The 20,762-nt window shown below is 49.5% G+C and overlaps 1 protein-coding gene across 4 annotated transcripts; it reads left to right on the plus strand.

Moving 5' to 3' along the window:
* The first annotated feature begins 216 nt into the window (after positions 1-216).
* On the plus strand, positions 217-18,182 carry TCHP (trichoplein keratin filament binding). 4 transcript variants are annotated; one of them, NM_001131448.1, is given in 13 exon segments: positions 321-467; positions 3,073-3,260; positions 3,983-4,193; positions 4,784-4,840; positions 6,623-6,691; positions 7,594-7,767; positions 8,640-8,752; positions 8,925-8,991; positions 11,107-11,279; positions 13,010-13,091; positions 14,464-14,649; positions 15,505-15,648; positions 16,692-18,179. In NM_001131448.1, coding segments are annotated over 12 exon segments (1,497 nt in total). In that variant the 5' UTR covers positions 321-467; the 3' UTR covers positions 16,725-18,179.
* The last annotated feature ends 2,580 nt before the right edge of the window (positions 18,183-20,762 follow it).

Genomic DNA, 20,762 nt, shown 5'->3' on the forward strand with positions numbered 1-20,762 from the left:
AAGTTTAAAAATTTTTTTAGAGACAGGAGTCCCTCTGTGTTGCCCAGGCTGGTATCTGGTGATTCTCACGCGCAGCCTGGTTTGAGGACCACTGACTTATACTCTCTTCCCCCTGGTTTCCACCTTCACCTTCAGGTGATGGTAACCACCATCCTGAAATACGTGTAGTGCACCGACGGATTCTTTGCCTCCATCCTTCCCTATTTCAAGGAGTAGTGACGTTTGCTATTTATCTTCCGCTGGCCACGACGGGGCACCAGAGAAAAACACGGGCTCCCTTCGCGCTGAAGGAGGCTTGGCCCTTGCGACGCTCCGTCGTCGGGCTCGTTGCCGGCGCAACCAGGGAGGAAACCGCCGGCGTTGCTGTAGCGCGTCTGGGAATTACACCGGGGTACTGGCCGGCCCGCTTCGTGCCTGCGGGAAGTCGGGCCGGGGGACTCTTCGGAAACTCCGAGCCTCAGAGAAATGTGAGTCGGGGGGTTGGACTAGGCCGGATCCGGCGTTAGGGCGGGGGCCCGCAGGCGGCCCGCGGGGGCGGGAACCGAGGCGGCAGTCCGCGGGCTCGAGCTCAGGGCGCCTCTGGGGTCCTCACTCCGCTCCCCACGCGCTGTGACCCCATTTGTTGCACGTGCATGTTCAGGTCGACAGAAGGATGCGACGTGTTCGGGGAGCAGCCCACCTTGTGGGTGGCCAATCCGGGACGGGAGTCTTAAACTTTTGACTCTTGGTGCAAAGACTGATCCACTGGCGGCTTTACGGGAGCGGGAAAAAAGTATGTGAAGCTTGCCACGGTCTCAAGACCGAGGTCACACGTTAGCAGCCCGCCGGCTACATTTGGACCATAGACGCAGAGTGTTTGTCCCCAAACCTGGAGGACCTCCAGTATGAGATTCTTGGCGTGCACCAGGCCTTTTCGCTCATTCAACAGGCGTTCCTACCCAGGCACCGCATCGACCCTGCACTTGAGGACAGCTTTTGGGTCAGGGGAATTGGTGCCTGGAGTGAGACTGCTCTCTGCTTTCAGGGCTCCAGCTGTATCCCTACATTGCTCAGGCAATTCCTCTCTCTAGGTCTCAGCTTCTTCATCTGCAAGATGAAAGGTCTGTCATCTATGGTAGCCCAACATACTTCCGAGTGTTATTATCAGGCTAGGCCCCTCCCCGGGGACTGCCAGACCCAGGGCAGGTTGGTCCCAACAGGCAGCCCCTTGCAGCAGAGAGAGCCTGGGCTCTGGTCTCAGACGGACATGAATTAGGAACCCAGCTTGTTTATTTCGTTTACTTCCTGGCTCTGTGATCCTGAGCAAATCACTTTGTAATGCCTAACCTTGTTTTTACTAACCTTGTTTTTTAACGCCTAACCTTGTTTTTACTAACCTTGCTTTTAGACTCTTTTTTTCTCCTTAATCACCTAGCCTTGTTTCCACATGAATAAGCTCTCCCTTAGCTGAGAAAGCCGGATGAACTCCATCTGGCTCCCTCATTTACAAGACATCAAGGATTCCTTACCCACCCCTTTCCTCAAGGAGTTAACTTGTGTAAGCAGAATCTCAACATATCAAAGAGTCCAATTAACTGATAAGTTACTGAAACAAGCAATGTACGAAGTTCCCAGGATTTTGCTCAAAAGATAACACCATAAAACCTTGAGTTTGTGTCCAGCAGAGCACCCATATCTAACATCTTATGAAAGATTTAGAGCCCCTGCACCTGGAACTGTTGTTTCTCTGTAACCATTTGTCTTTTAAATTGTTTCTCTGTGACTATTTGTCCTTTTAATTTTTGCATGTTTTACTTCTGTAGCATTGTTGCATCTGAGCTCCCCTCCCCTTCCTAAACCAAAGTATAAAGGAAAATCAAGCCCCTTCCTCGGGCTGAGAGAATTTATTAGCCGTCTCTTGGCCACTGGCTAAATAAAGGACTCTTAATTTCGTCTCAAAGTGTGGCGTTTCTCTAACTCGCTTGGGTACAACAACTTTACCTCTTCGACGTAAGTTTCCTCACCTGCCAAATAGCGAGGTGATTGTAAGAATGAAAAAAAGTCATATGTATTGAGTGCTTGGCACATACATGTGTTCCTTACATTATTGTCTCTGTTTAAGCAGAGCATAAATGCCCCCGATGTGCCTAGTCTAGCAATCTTAGGACAATCCCTGTGTCTGTCTGTTGTGTCCCTGGTGATGGCTGGCCCACAGCTGGGTGCATGCAGCCCAGAATTTTTGATGTTTTTGTTTTTTTGAGACAGAGTCTCACTGTCACCCACGTTGAGTGCAGTGGCGCTATCATGGCTCGCTGCAGCCGTGACCTGGGCTCAAGCAATCCTCCTGCCTCAGCCTCCTGAGTAGCTGGGACTACAGGCGCGCCACCACTCCTGGCTAATTTTTGATTTTTTGTAGAGATGAGTCTCATGATGTGGCTGGTCTCCAACTCCTGGCCTCAAGTGATCCTCCTGGCCTCAGCCACCCAAAGTGTTGGGATTACAGGCATGAGCCACTGTGTCTGGCTAAGGTTTTTTTGTTTTGTTTTGTTTTGAGATGGCGTCTTGCACTGTCACCTAGGCTGGAGTGCAATGGCACAATCTTGGTTCACTGCAGCCTCCACCTCCTGGGTTCAAGTGACTCTCCTGCCTCAGCCTCCCAAGGAGCTGGGATTACAGACGCCCACCAGCACACCTGGCTAATTTTTTGTATTTTTAGTAGAGACAGGGGTTTCACTATGTTGGTGCAGCTGGTCTCGAACTCCTGACCTCGTGATCTGCCCACCTTGGCCTCCCAAAGTGCTGGGATTACAGGCGTGAACCACGGCAAATTTAAATTGATAATTTGCAGCACTAGTGGCAGATCATTTTAAAAAATGCTGGTGCCTGGGCCCTACTAAGTTTTGATTGAATTAGTTTGGAGTGGGGCTCAGACACGTTTTTTTTTGTTTGTTTGTTTGTTTGTTTTTAAAGTTCCACCAGTTGATTTCACTGTGCAGCCAAGGGGTGGTGACCACTTGTTAAAGGGATGAGGCCAAGCTGGTGAGGGTTGCTGGGATTTGCAGTGGCTCACTTTCCTCCCATTCCTGTTCTCAGATGGCGCTCCCGACGCTGCCGTTCTACTGGTGCAGCCAGCAGCGCCTGAATCAGCAGCTAGCACGACAGCGAGAGCAGGAGGCCCGGCTTCGGCAGCAGTGGGAGCAGAACAGCTGTTACTTCAGGATGTCTGACATCTGCAGCTCCAAACAGGCAGAGTGGAGCTCTAAAACCTCCTACCAGCGGAGGTAATTGTGCGGTAACTGCCGATTGGATGGAAGTGGGGGCCACTTGCTGGTCAGGGGATGAGGCCTTAAGGATTTAGGGAGCGTAGGATTTGCCAGGCAACATGAATTACCTGCATGGTGATGTTTTTCCAGCTGGAAATGGAAAAAAAGATCATCAGTGCAGCCATACATTGGCATTGAAAAAGATAAAATGATGCAGAAGCATATGATAGAATTTGGAAGCCTGCTTGTAACCCCATATCCCCAGAGACAGCCACAGTTAACAGTCGGGCACATATCCTTCCATGCTGTTTCCCATTGGTATTTGTGCTTAAATACACACACACAAAGCTACTTTTATAGAAATACATGTAAAAACATGGAGGCCAAAAGCATAGGCTTTGAAGTCAGACCTGGATGGAAATCCTGACCGTGTCTCTTGCTGAATGTATGAGCTTTGGTTTCCTCATCAGTCAAGTGGGGCTACAGCAGACCTATGCTGTAGGATTTATGTGATGGATAATATATACATTATTTATACATTTATACATTTTCTTTTTGCAAAAAACAAGATTTTCTCTTACACATACTATTCTGTGACCTGCTGTCTCTGCTTTGGCTGGGGACACATTCCTATGTCGTCATGACACATCTACCTCAGCCTCTTTTACCGACACAGCAGAGTAGAGCACGTTCCCTGTGGCTGTAGCACGATTGATTCAGGCAGGCCCCCTCTCACTCAGCATGCACGCCTATCAGCGTGAGAAGATGAAGGAGGAGAAGAGGAGGAGTCTGGAGGCCCGACGGGAAAAGCTCAGGCAGCTCATGCGGGAGGAGCAGGACCTGCTGGCCAGAGAACTGGAGGAGCTGAGGCTGAGCATGAACTTGCAGGAAAGAAGAATCCGGGAGCAGCACAGGAAGCTGAAATCAGCCAGAGAAGAGCAGAGGAAACTGGTAACTCCCCAGAGGGCTTCAGGAGGCTGTGGAGCAGGAGTGCTCCCAGCCTGCATGTGTCACACATGTAGGGTCATTCCTGGGTGCTCAGGTCTGATGAGATGCCAGTTAACTCCAGAGCCAGCAGGAAAAGAGCTTAGGTCCTTGTGCAGGGACTGGGTTTTGGATCAGTTAGCTGTATTCTCTTTAGCCCCTTCAATCATTACATCTGAGTGCTTTTCCTTTCTTCCAGTTCTGTGGGTCCACAGAGATCTAGGACTAGTCTATTTTACCTTCCAAAGTAGTTATGTGAAACAGTGAGCCCTAATCTGTGCTTTTCATCCTGCTGTATTATTTTGAGACCCCCCTAGATAGGACCTCTGTGTGGCATCAGATTTTGGCCCCCTTTTGTCACCATTGCAAGAGTCACTTGGTAGTGCCATGTGGTTCTCAGAGCTGTGCGTGTGAAGCACGAGGGTTTGAACAGTGGGTGCAGTGACGGTGTGAATGGAGGCACTCATAGCCTGAGCTGAGTTCCACTGTGTGTCATCCAAAATGTGAATGGATTTGAAAAATGACATCAGGCTTTCCATTTTGTGTTTTCTTGATAGATTGCTGAACAACTTTTGTATGAACACTGGAAAAAGAACAACCCGAAACTTCGAGAGGTGAAAATCAGAGATCTCCATTGATTTACCTAAGTAGATGAAATCATGTTTCCAGACACTTTCTTTTTTAACACGTATCTTGTACTGGGTTGAAACAGAGGAGGGAACCTTGAGCCACCTGAAAAGAGCACCAGGCAGAAAATCTGGCACAGGCTGCACTGAGTGGCTCATTCAGTTGTTGAACAAACGTTGATTGAACCTCTGCTGCCTGGTCTACCAGGTGGGGGTATGGAGATTAGATGTGGTTTCTGCTCATTAGCTTGTGTCCAGCATGGGAGACAGTGGATAGCTCATTACAGGGCAGGATGCAGGGTGCTGGGCCAGCCTGAGAGGATGAGCATGGGCCAGCACACTCAACTCTGGAGGGGTCGGGGATGCTTCCCAGAGGAGTTCCTGGGGTAGAAGAGTTTGAAGGGATGTATGTGTGTAGAGGTGAGGAAAGGATGTTCTAGGTTGATGTGACTGTGAGAACCAGGCCTGAGACTCGAGAACAGAGCAAGCCCTGGGAGCTGAAAGTGTCTGGGTGAGGCTAGGATGTCAGATAGTGAGGGAGAACCCCAAGAAATGATGCTGGTGAGGCAGAGGGTGCCAGACATTGGAAGAGCTTGCGTGACCTTCCTCCAAAGGTGCTGGGGGCGGCACACAGGATCCCAGCTGCATTTCAGAGAGACCCCTCTGGTAGCAATGTGCCGGCCGGCAGAGAGGGGTGCTGCGACAGCCCAGCCGGGGGTTGGTGAGGGCCTGAACTGGGCTGGCAGGGGAGGAGGTGGCCTCTTGGCTTGGTGGCCTTGCCCGTGGAGATTTGGCTGCCGGGAGATCATCCCTCACTGTTGTTCATTTATTTTCAGCTTATAGTTTTTGTATACATTTGCTGCCTTCACGTTATTCGTAGTTACATTTAGAAATCGCCAGGCACTAAATAATGGGACATCTGGTGCTTTTGAGCAGTTTGCACTAATCTGTGGGAGGACTCCTTAGCCCTATTGGCTTCGGTGGAATCATCCAGAGCCGTTAAATCAGAAAAGTTTATTCAGAACATTCAAGTTAGTTGCCTATGTTCACAGCTGTAAGTTGGGAAAGATTATTTTAAAACTTTTTTGTAGAGATGCGGTCTCCCTATGTTGCTCAGGCTGGTCTCAAACCTGGGCTCAAGTGATCCTCCCACCTCAACCTCCCGAGTAGCTGAGACTACAGGTGGGCGCCACCATACCGGCTAATTTTATAAACAGTTTCCCAAACAAAAGATTTGGATTGAATGTTGTGATCCATTTTCTAATCCAGGAGATTATCTGTGCTCAAATCTCTTACGATCCTAAACTTGTTGCACCTACTGGTGTATCACTTGATACAGGGAGTATGTATTCCATCTGCTTTGCAGAGGAAGCTTCAGGGAGCCAGGCACAGGGTTGAGTCTTCTCACCCAGCTGTCTCCCAGGGCCTGGCATACAGTAGACCAACCCAAGGTGGCCTTTGAAATTGTATTTCCATTTCAGCGTCCAGCCCAACCCTAGGGCTAGTGGGAGGGAAGTCTTTGTTACTTTGTACCAGCTCAAAAGATTGGTGTAGGAGTGCCTGGTCCTTTGGTCTTCTGATTGACATGCATTCACACTGTACATGTTGAAGTCACCCCACGCTCTCTACTAGACGCCTGTGCCACTGAGTCCCCATGAAGGGAAGTCATGGCCACGTTCCAGCAGGTGGCACAGAGGGCAGCAGCACACTGTCCCCACAGTGCCCATCTGTCCGGTGAGGAAATTCACATCATCCCCCTTCCATCCTCAGATGGAGCTGGACCTTCACCAGAAGCATGTCATAAACTCTTGGGAAACACAGAAAGAAGAAAAAAAACAGGTGTGGTATGTGGCTCTGGGAATAGCTGCGTATTCTGCTGTGCAAGACTGTTCACGTCTTTGCATTCTGTTCACATCTTTGCATTCATTTACCGTTTTCAGCATCAGTGACTCAAGGAGTATAGTATACTCTTTCTTAGTTTACTTGACACATGTGAAAACTGGATGTTTGCTCTTACATATACCAGAATCCTATGTGGTAATTCCCAGGGCAGAATAAAGCCAGGTGACCAGGGCTGGGAGGTGGCACATAGAGCATGCGTCTTCTTTTTTTGTTTTGGAGGCAGGGTCTTGCTCTGTCACCCAGGCTGGCGTGCAGTGGCACGACTCACAGCTCACTGCAGCCTCGACTGGCTGGGCTCAAGCAGTCCTCCTAACTCAGCCTCCCGAGTAGCTAGGACCACAGATATGCACCACTGCGCCCAGCTAATTTTTTAATTTTTGTAGAGATGGGGTCTTGCTCTGTTGCTCGGGCTGGTCTGGCCTCCTGGCCTTAAAACGATTCTCCCACCTCGGCCTCCCAAAGTGCTGGGATTACAGGCGTGGGCCACAAGGTCCAGCTAGAACATGTGTCTTTAAGGGCATTTTTGTCTCTCTTTTGATGAAATCTGCATCATAAGCTTGCAGCCCTGGCTTACTGTAGCCCCTTTGGGGTTGAGCTTCCACACCTCTGTGCACTGGTCGCTTTGCTGCCTGGTTCATTTTAGAAAGTGTTTTGTTGAGTGGGAAGGAAACCCAACATTATCGAGTCCCTCCCTGACTTGGCCTCTGAGGGCGTTGTCATTTGGGATTCAGGCAGGATCTGCCTGGGCCCTGTGGCCTGCAGAACGGCGGCAGGAAGCTGGGTTTTTGTTGGCTTACGGAACAGATACTGACCTCCTGTGTTCATTTGGTCCCTTGTAGCAAGAAGCCACTGCAAAGGAAGAGAACAAACGGTATGAAAACGAATATGAAAGGGCCCAAAGGGAGGCGCTAGAACGGATGAAAGCCGAAGAGGAGAGGAGGCAGCTGGAGGACAAGCTCCAGGCCGAGGCACTGCTGCAGCAGATGGAGGAGCTGAAGCTGAAGGAGGTGGAGGTGGGCACAAGCCCCTCTAGGCCGTGACCTCCTCCACAGCTGCTCATTAGCATGAGATGGGCACTTGAGAGGCCGCCGTAAGAAGAGGCCATAGCAGGGCTGAGATTCTGCAAAGGACGGCAGCAGCCAGGTTCTCCCTCTCACATGCATCCCCTTCTGCCTCGTGCTTTCCCTTCCTCCTCGTTTGCATGCCTGAATTCCAGAACATTAACGACATGGAGCCAGTAGCTGTTCTCTTAGAGGTGGTTAGCGGCCTGCTGTTGGAGAACCTTCTTAGAATCTGGATTTTCCAGTGCACTGAGTAGACACAATTTAATCGGGTGGTCTAGCACCCAGCTCTCCGTGGGGAGCAGGTTTCGGGTCTCGAGGCATAACTGAGGGTTTTTGGTCCAGGGGCTGTTTTTGGAGAACATGGCACAGTTTCCTTGAAAGAGTTAGATCTTTCTATTTAGAAGAGGGAGGCCCATGCTCCTGTGACCTCACTTCCCCTTGCCCAGGCCGTGATTCAGCAACTACATTCTTAGTGCCTACTACTTATTCTAGGTGCTGAGCACTGGGTTGGGAACTAGAGATAGAGCCTGACCAAGGCCCACAGTCCTGACCTCCTGATGGGGGCTGTGTCAGGTGGAGGACAGTTGTTAAGTTACAGTAAGAGTGGACCAGTACAGGATCCTGTGGGAGTTTAGAGTTCAGGGCTCAGAAAGGCCCTTGCAGGAAATGGCTCAGATGGGATGGGATGAGTAAGTGAGTGGTGGGAGGGGATCGTGGCCACCGTTGTGTAGTGTCTGCAAAAAATGGAGATGGAGAATGAAGGAAGATCTGATTCCCACGATCTCAGATCTCAGTTGAGCTTACTCTCATCATCACCACAGGCGACCAAACTAAAGAAGGAGCAGGAGAATCTGTTGAAGCAGCGGTGGGAGCTGGAGAGGCTGGAGGAAGAGCGAAAGCAGATGGAAGCCTTCCGGCAGAAGGCAGAGCTGGGGTGTGTGTCAGAAGGGCCCCCCACTCTTCCCAGGCGGGTGGGCCTCTTGCTTTTTCAGACTTGCATTCATGTTGCTGAAACCATAAAGGAGACAGCCTGGTCAGCAGTTATCTAACTTCTATTTAATTCTTTCTGAGATACTGAAGGCAGCCCACATTTGATTCTCCTTCAGGCGCTTCTTGAGACATCAGTATAACGCTCAACTCAACAGACGCACACAGCAGATCCAAGAGGAGCTGGTAAGTCTGAAGAGACAGCCTGACATCTTTCTTAGCCTCTTCTGAAAAAAAGCCTTCCATTGCTTAGTATATGAGTGCATTCTCTTAAGAATGAAGACAGCGAGGGGTTGGGGGAAAGGGGAGATGTTGGTCAAAGGATACATCCCTCGGTTGGGAGATCTGGGAGTAGTGTCCATCATGTTGATCACGGCTGATGATACCATATTGTATTCTTGAAATTTGCTAAGAGAGCCAATCTTAAGTGTTGTCACCACGAAAACCAACTGTGAGGTGATGGATATGTTAATTAGCTTGACCATAAGGATCCTTTCCCAGTGTCTGTGTGTATACATAGATGGATAGATACAGATTTCAAAACATCAAATTATTTTTCAGTAAACATGTTACTTAAAAAACAGCACAACAACAAAGTGAGATCACCCCCTGGACCAGCACCTGCAGTCTCTGTCTGTCCCCAGAGGTGTCTGTTTAGTTCACATCTTTCTAGATGTGTTTACTTACAGAGAGGTGGAGGTTTTTGTTTTTGTGTTTAAATCTAATTGAGGCTGCATTCCTCAGCACCTTCAATTAACACTAAATCTCTTAATTTTTAAAAAGATCGGCCAGGTGCGGTGGCTCCCGCCTATAATCCCAGCACTTTGAGAGGCCAAGGCAGGCGGATCACCTGAGGTCAGGAGTTTGAGGCCAGCCTGAATGACATGGTGAAACCCCATCTCTACTAAAAATACAAAAACTAGCTGGGCATGGCCGGGCGTGGTGGCTCACACCTGTAATCCCAGCACTTTGGGAGGCCGAGGCGGGCGGATCACCTGAGGTCAGGAGTTTGAGACCAGCCTGGCCAACATGGTGTAACCCTGTCTCTACTAAAAAATACAAAAATTAGCCGGGTGTGGTGTCAGGCGCCTTAATCCCAGCTATTTGGGAGGCAGAGACAGGAGAATCATTTGAACCTGGGAGGCAGAGGTTGCAGTAAGCTGAGATCAAGTGGTTGCACTCAAGCCTAGGGGACAAGAGTGGACTTCTCCCAAAACAAGAACAACAACAAAAACTAGCCAGGCATGGTGGTGCATGCCTGTAATCCCAGATACTCGGGGGGCTGAGACAGGAGAATTGCTTGAACCCAGGAGGTGGAGGTTGCAGTTGAGCCGAGATTGCACCACTGTACTCAAGCCTGGGCAACAGAGTGAGACTCTGTCTCAAAAAAACAAACAAAAAAAGGTCATTATGCTTAGATTGAACCTGTTCTTTTCAAATAGCTCCTTTACATTTGTAAGTACTTTGATGAGCTCCCTTGCAGTGAGGGGGACAGACCCAAGCTGCCCTTCCCATCCCTGCCCACTGCAGTCAGGGCAGGACATGGGGCACAGTGGCACGGTTGGTCCTGGTGTGCAGCCGTTTTTTATGGGGTCTTGCTCTGTTGTCCAGGCTGGAGTGCAGTGGCGCAATCACAGCTCACTGCAGCCTCAACCTGCCAGGCTTAAGCCATCCTCCCACCTCAGCCTGGGACCATAGGTGTGCATCACAATGCTTTGTAGAGATGGGGTCTTGCTACATTGCCCAGGCTGGTCTTGAACTCCTAGGCCCAAGTGATCCTCCCACCTCAGCCTCCCAAAGTGCTGGGATTGCATGCACGAGCCCCGGTGCCCAGCCTCCTGCATTATTTTAATGCTTCTATTATGTCGATGTACATAGTAGCTAATTCCCCACCAAGAAGCATTTTGGTTGTTTCTGGTTTTTCCCTCTTACCTAAAAGCTGCAACGAGTGTTTTGCACTTTTGTGTCACTGTGGTCTTTGTTCTTACAAGTGGGATTTTTGCCAAGTTGTATTCCAAAAAGTTGTGCAACCAGGTATGTCCGAGGCCATGTGGTGGTGGCAGGGTCTCCCTTTAGCCAGAGAGAAGCTCCTAGGCCTGTGCAGTGTCTGAACCACCCCTCGTGATTATCCCCGGTCTGTTCCAGAAATAATCCAGCATCTTCCCATCTCTGTCTTGAGAACACTGTGTAGAATCACGAATGTCTGTGTAGAAAGGAAAGGGAGGGCAGGCCCCTCTGTAGGGTCTCATTGCAGAAGGGCTCTGTCCAGCCCAGCCACGTGCCGCCCTCTGCTTCCTCTAGGAGGCAGACAGGCGGATCCTGCAGGCCCTCCTCGAGAAGGAGGACGAGAGCCAGCGCCTCCACCTGGCCAGGCGGGAGCAGGTCATGGCCGATGCGGCCTGGATGAAGCAGGCCATTGAGGAGCAGCTGCAGCTGGAGCGGGCACGGGAGGCAGAGCTGCAGATGCTGCTGAGGTGAGTGGCGGCTGCTGACTAGGCTGGATGCTCCTGGCCTCAACTCTGGTACCTTGAAATGCCCCATGGATCCCCTGTTACTGAAATATCTATTGGCTGGGCGTGGAGGCTCACACCTGTAATCCCAGCGCTTTGAGAGGCCGAGACAGGTGGATCGCTTGAGCCTAGGAATTTGAGATCAGCCTGGGCAACATGGCAAAACTCCAGTCTCTACTAAAAATACATAAATTGGCCAGGCGTGGTTGTTCATACCTGTAGTTCCAACTACTCGGGAGGCTAAGTGGGAGGATCACTTGAGCCCAGGAGGTTGGGGCTCCGATTAGCCATGACTACACCACTGCACTCCAGCCTGGGTGACAGAACGAGACTCTGTCTCAAAAAAAAAGAAGAAATAGCTGTGTATGTTGTCCATCATTCCCGAGGAGCACATCTTCATAATGGACCTGGCCTCTGGGGGTGTTTCCCTTGTATTATCTGAGGTGGAAATCATTAAGGTTTAGAGTAACGATGTGTTCATCTGAAATCTTAGAGATTTGGAAGGAAATTCTTGTTTTTTTTGAGATGGAGTCTTGCTCTGTCACTCAGGCTGGAGTGCAGTGGCATGATCTCGGCTCACTGCAATCTCTGCCTCCTGGGTTCAAGTAATTCTCTGCCTCAGCCTCCCGAGTAGCTGGGATTACAGGCACCCGCCACCACACCCGGCTACTTTTTGTATTTTTAGTAGAGATGGGGTTTCACCATCTTGGCCAGGCTGGTCTTGAACTCCTGACCTTATGATCCACCAGCCTTGGCCTCCCAAAGTGCTGGGATTACAGGCATGAGCCACTATGCCCAGCCAGAAGGAAGTTCTTATAGAGATGTTGAATGCTGCTTACATCTATAAAACTGAGTTTGGGTCCTAAAGATTAAACTAGTAGATTGAGATCATCGAATAATAAGTAGCATACATTGAGCACTTACTGCATGCTGGACACTGTGCCAAGTGCTTTACAGGCCTCGTCTTACTGAGTCCTGACATCCAGCCAAGTGGTGGCTTGTGAGACACGGAGACTTGAAGAGGTCACTCGTCCAGGGTGAGCTATCAGTGACACAGGCATGTGGTGGCAGGGTTCAGGCACAGGCAGCGCCCTCCTTCTCTCCACGTTCTGATGGTTTCATTCATCTCTGTGTTAAACAGCCACGGTGTAAGTCATCCCAATTCCTTTTTATAAGGAGATGGGGTATTAAAAAGGTAACTTAAAATACTTCCAACAGAGCCAGGCACGGTGGCTCACGCTTGTAATCCCAGCACTTTGGGAGGCCAAAGCAGGTAGATCACTTGAGGTCAGGAGTTCAAGACCAGCCTGACCAACATGGTGAAACCCCATCTCTACTAAAACTACAGTAATTAGCCAGACATGGTGGCACACACCTGTAATCCCAGCTACTCAGGAGGCTGAGGTACTAGAATTGATTGAACCTGGGAGGTGGAGGTTGCAGTGAGCCAAGATCACACCACTGCACTCTAGCCTGGGCAACAGAGCGAGACCCTCTCAAAAATAAATAAAAAACTTCCAACAGTACTTTCCGTGGATGCTGTCCTTAATTGTAATCTTTTCAAAGTGCGTGTGGATGTTTATCTGCAGGGTGGCCCTGCAGAAGCCATGTGCCCTGCAGCCCTGTCTGTTCTGTAGCTCGCTTCCTGCCAGGGCGGGGAGGAGCCTGCGGTCATGCCTTTTGTGTTTGCCCAGGGAGGAGGCCAAGGAGATGTGGGAAAAGAGAGAGGCAGAGTGGGCCCGAGAGCGCAGCGCACGGGACAGACTGATGAGCGAGGTAATCCCAGCTGCGGCGATGTGGACGGGCTGTTGGGTCCTGGGCAGGTGTCTGGAAGTCCATGGTCAGTCACCCTGCCAGATGCTCTGGGAACAGAGTCTTCTCTGGTCATTTTAAGTGGGCTTTGAAAATCATTGAAAAAGTAATATGAGCCTAGTAGAAAAGAATTCAGAAGTACAGAAAGTAGAAATGAAAAAAAGTCCCCCAGAGCCCATTCTGTATGCAGCCATAGCTGCTTCTTCCGTCTGCTCTTCTGTTTCTATGCCTGACATTTTTTCTACATGTATTTCTTACTGTCTTGTGCTATTTGGCTTCAAGCGTTGTGACATGCTGTTACATCTTCATAAACGCCATGTCAGGGGCTGTATCGCGGGCTGTCCTCTGTCACCCGCTGCCTTTCCACTCCCTCTTATGGGTGTGCTGTGTTGTTCTAATTGGAAGCCATTCTGAGAAACGCTGCAGAGAGCCTCTTGGTGTCTGAGGCTCTTCCCACACGTTTCGCCCCTCGGGGTAGATGACAGCCGTGACCTGGAGGACATAAATGCTTTCCTGGTCAGTGTGTACACTGTGCATGGAAGACATACCCCAACCGCAGGGAAATCTGGGAGGAGAAGAGAGAGTGTTATCCATGGACTGAAAGCAGCTGTTGTAAAGTGGTTTCAAATGAGAAACTCTACGTTGTGTCTGGTAGTACACTGTATTTTGGAATCCACAGGAAATCGGGTCGCAATTGGTGATGTTTTGCTCTTGTAAATACCAAGAATTGTCCAGTGCCTTTTGATTTTCCTCATTTAAATTTCCCTCCTGATGGTGGCCGCTTTCTGTTCCCCCAGCCCTGCAGCCTAACTGTTGAGAGTGTCAGGTGGTTTTCTGCTCCTGACTGTGGCCTGGGCTGGAGTTGAGATGTCACACGGCTTTGGGGCCGGGTCTCAAACACAGCAGGTTCAGAAGGTTAGAGGATCACCCCAGCTCCACCTCTGGTCATCTGTGTGGCTTGTGGCTCTCTTGTTTTTGGAACCCGCTGATAGGAGGGAGACTCACCTTGTTGCTGCAAGGTTTCTGTGCCCCCCGGGGGGAGAGCTCCATCCCCATCTCCTTTGATTTCTTTGGCACTCAGCTGTCTCTCCATAATACACAGTCTGGATACATTTTGTGTGTGTTGGGGTGTGAGGGAAACATTTCTTGTATACTGGCAAGCGTGGCCGACATTGTGAGAGCAAATCCTGTCATCTGGCTCTGCCTCTGCATACCTGGGCCTGAGGCCCAAGGATGAGGCTGGGCCTTGCTGTGGCTGCAGCCTGTCCAAGGCTTGTAAAACCGGGATCTGTTAGGGTCAACCTCAAAGCTGTCCTTTTCTTTCTGCTGAGGTTAGGTTCTGACAGGGAGACAACAGCAAATACAAGAGAAGATTGAGCAGAACCGACGGGCACAAGAGGAATCCCTGAAACACAGGGAGCAACTTATTCGAAATCTTGAGGCGGCGAGAGAGTCGGCTCGTCGTGAGAAAGAGGAGAATGAAGAGCTGAAATCGGCCAGGAAGCAGGAGCTGGAAGCCCAGGTAGGGCTGAGCCCGAGGGCGGGAGGCACCGGGCCTGCCGGGTTCTTGCATCATCACAGGACAGGGTTCAGAGGCCCTGGACCGTCTGGCAGGGCTTGCGCGCGTTTGAGAGCACAGTGCTCCCGTTTGCATCCCGGCTGCAGTCCTCATCCTCTTGACTGTGGCTTCTTTCCCTCCACATCCTCCATGTCATGTGGGTGAGGCCGGCACTGCTGTCTGTTCTCTTTACCCTGTCTGCTTCTGCAAGCGGTTGGCTTACCGGGGGCCATAGTTCTCTCTTCATTTCAGTCCCTGATACATAAGACAGAACAGCTCTCCAAACACCCAGCCACGTGCCGAGCTTTTCGCGAGGTACACGCCACGCATACGTACAGCCTCTCCAGCTTTCCATGAGGTACACACCACACATACAGCCTCTCCAGCTTTCCACGAGGTACACGCCATGCATACAGCCTCTCCAGCTTTCCACGAGGTACACGCCATGCATACAGCCTCTCCAGCTTTCCACGAGGTACACGCCATACATACAGCCTTTCCAGCTTTCTATGAGGTACATGCCATGCATACAGCCTCTCCAGCTTTCCACGAGGTACACGCCACGCGTATAGCCTTTCTAGCTTTCCACAAGGTACACGCCATGCATACAGCCTCTCCAGCTTTCTACAAGGTGCACACCATGCGTACAGCCTTTCAAGTCCCGCATGCTCCCTTCCGTTCCTTGGCACGTGCATTGCTGTTGCTCAGCTGGATTCTCCTCCAGTCTGGGTAGGGCCGCAGGCTTACCTTCCTCATCAGAGGCAGGGATCTGCCCTGTGGGCCTTGTCTTGGGGTGGTGACTTAGCTCTTGGCACCCAGGTTGCGGAGCGCCGGCTGCAGGCATGGGAAGCAGACCAGCAGGAGAAGGAGGAAGAGAAGGAGGCCCGGCGGGTGGAGCAGCTCTCAGATGCCCTGCTGCAGCAGGAAGCGGAGACTATGGCCGAGCAGGGCTACCGGCCTAAGGTAGGAAGTCTGCCAGGAGACAGGCCAACACCGGCAAGACAGACTCTGCCCGGCCTCTGCTCCCCTGGGCCTGCTCATCGCCCCGCGCCAGGCTCTGCTCTCCGGCCATCCGGGTTATTCCTTGTTCCTCTTCTCTTGTATTCCTCTCTTCCCTGACCAGCAGGGAGCCCTGACACAGGGGCTGTTCCAGTCCTTGGTTGGGCCTCAAACCTTGAAGTGATTTTGCTCTGGCCTTGCCTACTAAGCTGCATGCCTGTCCACCCTCTTTGGGCAATCTAAGAAGAGCTGTGGCCACAGCTGCTGAGAGGGGTCAGAGCAGTAATCTAGGCCTCAACTGTTGAGACAGCGAAGCCCAGTGAACAAGAGACCGGTCCTCCTCCTCACCTCCCCTCCCTCCCTCCTGTGGGTATCCTCCTCCTCCCCTCCCTCCTGTGTGTGTATCTGTTTCTCTGCCTCTCAGTGTCTTTGTTCCCAGACCTGTCTGCACAGCACCATGGGGAGCACAGAGAAGCAAATGCTGCCTTCCCTGCCCTGAGGAAGCTGATGACTGAAGCACCTCCACTGCTGGCTTGTCCCCTCTGCCCTCCTTTACCCAGGGCCACCCTGGCCACCCGGTGCCTAGAGTGCATTCCCCAGGACACATGCTGCAGAATGAGGGCTGGCTCCCTCATGGTCAGATGACACTGGGAAACTGAGTGAAACATAATTAGAGCAGGTGCTGCGTTTGCCATAGGCCACTCGCCCTCAAACACTGACTCTCACAGTTGCAGGGAACAGCATTTCCTAAACCCACTTGGCCGTGGATCAGTGAGAGTGTTGGGGTCAGGGTTTCACAGATCATATGTGAAAGTGTTTCTTAGGGCTAGTACTCAAAACCAGAAAGATATCAAGTGCCTCATTTATGGCTTAGGGTCAGACTTTTTCAGCTGGAAATGAAACAGCCATTTATATTGTTCTTTTAGCTTGTAGTTAAAACAAGGCAAATTCCTCATGCTCCAGATACTGCTGATCTGATCTCTCTTATGTTTTCTTTCTTTTCTCAGCCTTACGGACATCCAAAAATTGCTTGGAACTGACTTCATGGGTACCATAAGTACAGAGAACAAGGGATGCTGAGGCTTCTGATCCCAGCCGCCAGGCAGTTTTACAGGGCTCTGTTACAGTCAGTGCCCGGGGCACTGTCAGATGGCTCAGCAGTGCCTGCTCAGGTTCATCATTGAAAGCATCCAGTGTTTGTCCAGACATTAAGGTGTTGTGGTCTGGAGCACCTGGTGAGAGGCCCTTTCATGCCTTTCTTACCCAAGCAAGGGTCTTTGATGGGCACATGTTTACAGCGCTGCCGCATAGTCTTGTAATATATTAACAGTCACATCAACTCAAGGTCAATACTAAGAGCCACAGGTTGTACCTGTGATGGGGCACGTGGTTTCCTGTTGTCTCACCTTTAATTGTCAACCTCCAGTGTTGAGTCTAAAAATATGAGGAAAGCTTTTCAGTTTTTAAAATTGCCATTTAAATTTAGTCTATTAAAAACAAACCTAGAGGTCTTGGTGCAGTTGATTTCAGAATTTATTAATTTAATGGTCCCAAAAGGATTACATCTTTTATATTCTGGAAGAAAAGAACTGTGAACAAATTAGAACCCCGGAACACTCTGACGTCCGTGGATGCATTCCAGAAAAGTGGCAAGAGATGAGTCTTTCCTCCTTCAGGAAGCATTTTGGTAGAATTTCCATAGAGCATTGTCTGTGAGTGACTGATCCAACATGTATGTTACCAAGCCCCAAAAGGAACCTCAAACTGGGTGTGGTGGCACGTGCCTGTAGTCCCAGCTACCCAGGAGGCTGCAGCGAGAGGATTGCTTGAGCCCAGGAGTTCGAGTCCAACCTGGGCAAAAGAGTGAGACCCCATCTCTAAAACAAACCAAAAAGGTACCTTAGAAGGTCACCTGGTTGGCAAACCTTTTAAAGGCAGGGGCGTGACACGTAGGACACATTGGGAATGTCTTGGCTACACGTAGCCTTCTGGGATATATGTGCCCAGAGGGAGAAGCACTGAGCCTGAAGAAACTAAATGAGTCTCAGAACCACAGACCAGCCAGAAATCTCTCCCACCATTATATCAGCATGATACAGGTCTACATTCATTTCTACAAACAGGAACAAGTTCCTTGCAGCAATATTATTTTATGACTTGTATTTCTACTATACTCTTCCTCTGAGGTTTAGTTTTCATCACATTATGTTCAAGATTCCATATCTCCATAAATTACAGCTAATTACAGGGCATTGTTCCATGGTTATTAAAAACCAGAGTTTATTAAAAATCCTGAGTCTAAGGGCTGCCTTACCTTTCACTTCCACCATCCTGTAGAAACAGATCAAGCTGCAAACCACGTCCTTCATCTGTTGTTCATTTTCTTGCAACTGTTTGACTCTGATCCCCTGAGCAGCACGTTCATCACGCATGCTCTCTGTTGCGTTCCCCGTTTCAGATGTCCAGTAATGGTGAAATAAAATCCTGCTTCGACAGCACGGCTTCCCGGCTTTGTTACGGATTTTGTGATTGACTGCCGTTAAGTGCATTGTTGGTGACAGGCTTTTTACTGATTGAATCCACATCTCCCACATACAGGCTTGGCTGTTTTCTTTTTTTTTTTATTTTTATTTATTTTATTATTATTATTATTATACTTTAGGTTTTATGGTACATGTGCGCAATGTGCAGGTAAGTTACATATGTATACATGGGCCATGTTGGTGCACTGCACCCACTAACTCGTCATCTAGCATTAGGTATATCTCCCAATGCTGTCCCTGCCCCTTCCCCCCACCCCACAACAGAAGCTTGGCTGTTTTCTATGACTGATCATGTTTTATAGGTTATATTCATTTTTCTTAGGAAAGTGGTTTCTCCCTTCTTTCGATTGGAACCACAGTGAACTGAGTTTAAACTTTTTTTTTTTTTTTTTTTAAACACGGCTTTGTTCTGTCACCCAGGCTGGAGTGTAGCAGTGCAATCTCAGCTCACTGCAACCTCCACCTCCCAGGTTCAAGTGATCCTCCTACTTCAGCCGCCCCAGTAGCTGGAACTACAGGTGTGTGCCACCAGGCCTGGCTAATTTAGTAGAGATAGGGCTCTTGCCATGTTGCCCAAGCTGGTCTCAAACTCCTGGGCTCAAGTGATCCGCCTATCTCAGCCTCTGAAAGTGCTAGGATTACAGGCATGAGCCACTGTTCCTGGCCTGAATTTTTTTTTTTTTTTTTTTTTTTTGATACAGAGTCTGACTCTTGTTGCCCAGGCTGGCATGCAATGGCGTGATCTCGGCTCACCGCAATCTCCGCCTCCCAGGTTCAAGTGGTTCTCCTGCCTCTGCCTCCCAAGTAGTTGGGATTACAGGCGTGAGCCACCACGCCTGGCCAGTTCTGTATTTTTAGTGGAGACAGGGTTTCTCCATGTTGGTCAGGCTGATCTCGAACTCCTGATCTCAAGTGATCCACCTTCCTCCTCTGTCTCCCAAAGTGCTGGGATTACAGGTGTGAGCCACCACGCCCAGCCTAATTTTTTGTTTTTGAAGCCTGGTGGTAATCATTAGCATTAAAATTATGTTACACTGGTTCACTGCCCTAATTAAATGTTTCTGCTCTACACTGGTCCAAAATAATTTGTTTTCTAAACTTAAAGTTTCCACTGTCTTACTATTTCTCCTGTGGCCCATACACCTCTGGGCCCAGGGTATTTGCATTTTGTACTTTTATTGTGTTGTAAAACATACATACACATATATGTATGTGTATGTAAAACCCATACATATATGGGTTTTATTGTTGCTAAGCACCTTTTTCTACTGACTCGAAATGAGTGATTTCTAGATTATTCTTTGGCAGTTTCTTCTACAAAGGTCCATTCCTTTGGTACAGATAGTGCTGAAACCACTGCTAGGAAATGCTTCTTGCACTGATATAGAAGTGATGACTTGGCCGGGCGCAGTGGCTCACGCCTGTAATCCCAACACTTTGGGAGGCTGAGGCAGGCAGATCACGAGGTCAGGAGATCGAGACCATCCTGGCCAACATAGTGAGTCTGTACTAAAATACCAAAGGTTAGCTGGGCATGGTGGCGCTTGCCTGTAGTCCCAGCTACTCGGGAGCCTGAGGCAGGGGAATAGCTTGAACCGGGAGGCGGGGGTTGCAGTGAGCCGAGATCATGCCACTGCATTCCAGCCTGGACGACAGAGTGAGACTCCATCTCAACAACAACAACAAAAACCCCTCACTTTCTGCTCCTCGTTTAGCACACGTTCTCTCTAGGGAACATACTAGGCCTGGGAAGTCACAGCTGACCATGAACAGCGACAAGAGTCAGACACTCGAATCGGACACACGGATGAGCAGACGTCACTGGCAGACACAGCCAGTTGTCACTCATGGGGCTGAAGAGATGTTTGTGCAATACAATCTATACATCTACATTTATGAATATGATTTTTTCATCTGGGTTTTTAGGTAGTTTTTGGTGTTCATAAAATATAGAGCAATCATTTAAAAGATATTGTAAAGCCTTTAAAAACATTGGCCTTAGCAGTTCTTGATGACCTCGACTAAATTCAGCCATGAAGCTCTGTGGAGTTGGATTTTAGGGAACTGATTTTACATTGTAATGTCTTCCTTTTAGAGGAATGTTTATGCCTTAATATCACTCAAAACACAGTATCTACCTCAAAGGATACATGCGTGGTTTTTTCCACAGGTAGCTGGAGTTTTTTATCGCTATAAGAAGCTGATTGATTGTATAAATTCACTATCATTGGTTTGTTCATTGTCACCTGTTTGGTTTCCAGTTTTTTCTATTAAAATGGAGTTGCTGGAATCCTCCATGCACGTAACTTCTAGTTCAGGTATTCCAGTTGATCTCCAGCAAAATGACTGGAAAGGGGCCACTTTCCATATTACAGCCATCAGGATCATGATGGAAAAGCCTGGATTTATGTCAGGGTACTGCCTTGACGCTGCCCTAGCGCTTTTCTTCTCATTTTCTCCCAATTAACTGCTCCAGACACTGCAGCTCCCTTTCTTCATTTCCCCAAAACACTCCCTCTTCCATTTCCATATAGA

Source organism: Pongo abelii, chromosome 10 (genome assembly GCF_028885655.2).
Source record: "Pongo abelii isolate AG06213 chromosome 10, NHGRI_mPonAbe1-v2.0_pri, whole genome shotgun sequence".
NCBI classification, from domain to species: domain Eukaryota; kingdom Metazoa; phylum Chordata; class Mammalia; order Primates; family Hominidae; genus Pongo; species Pongo abelii.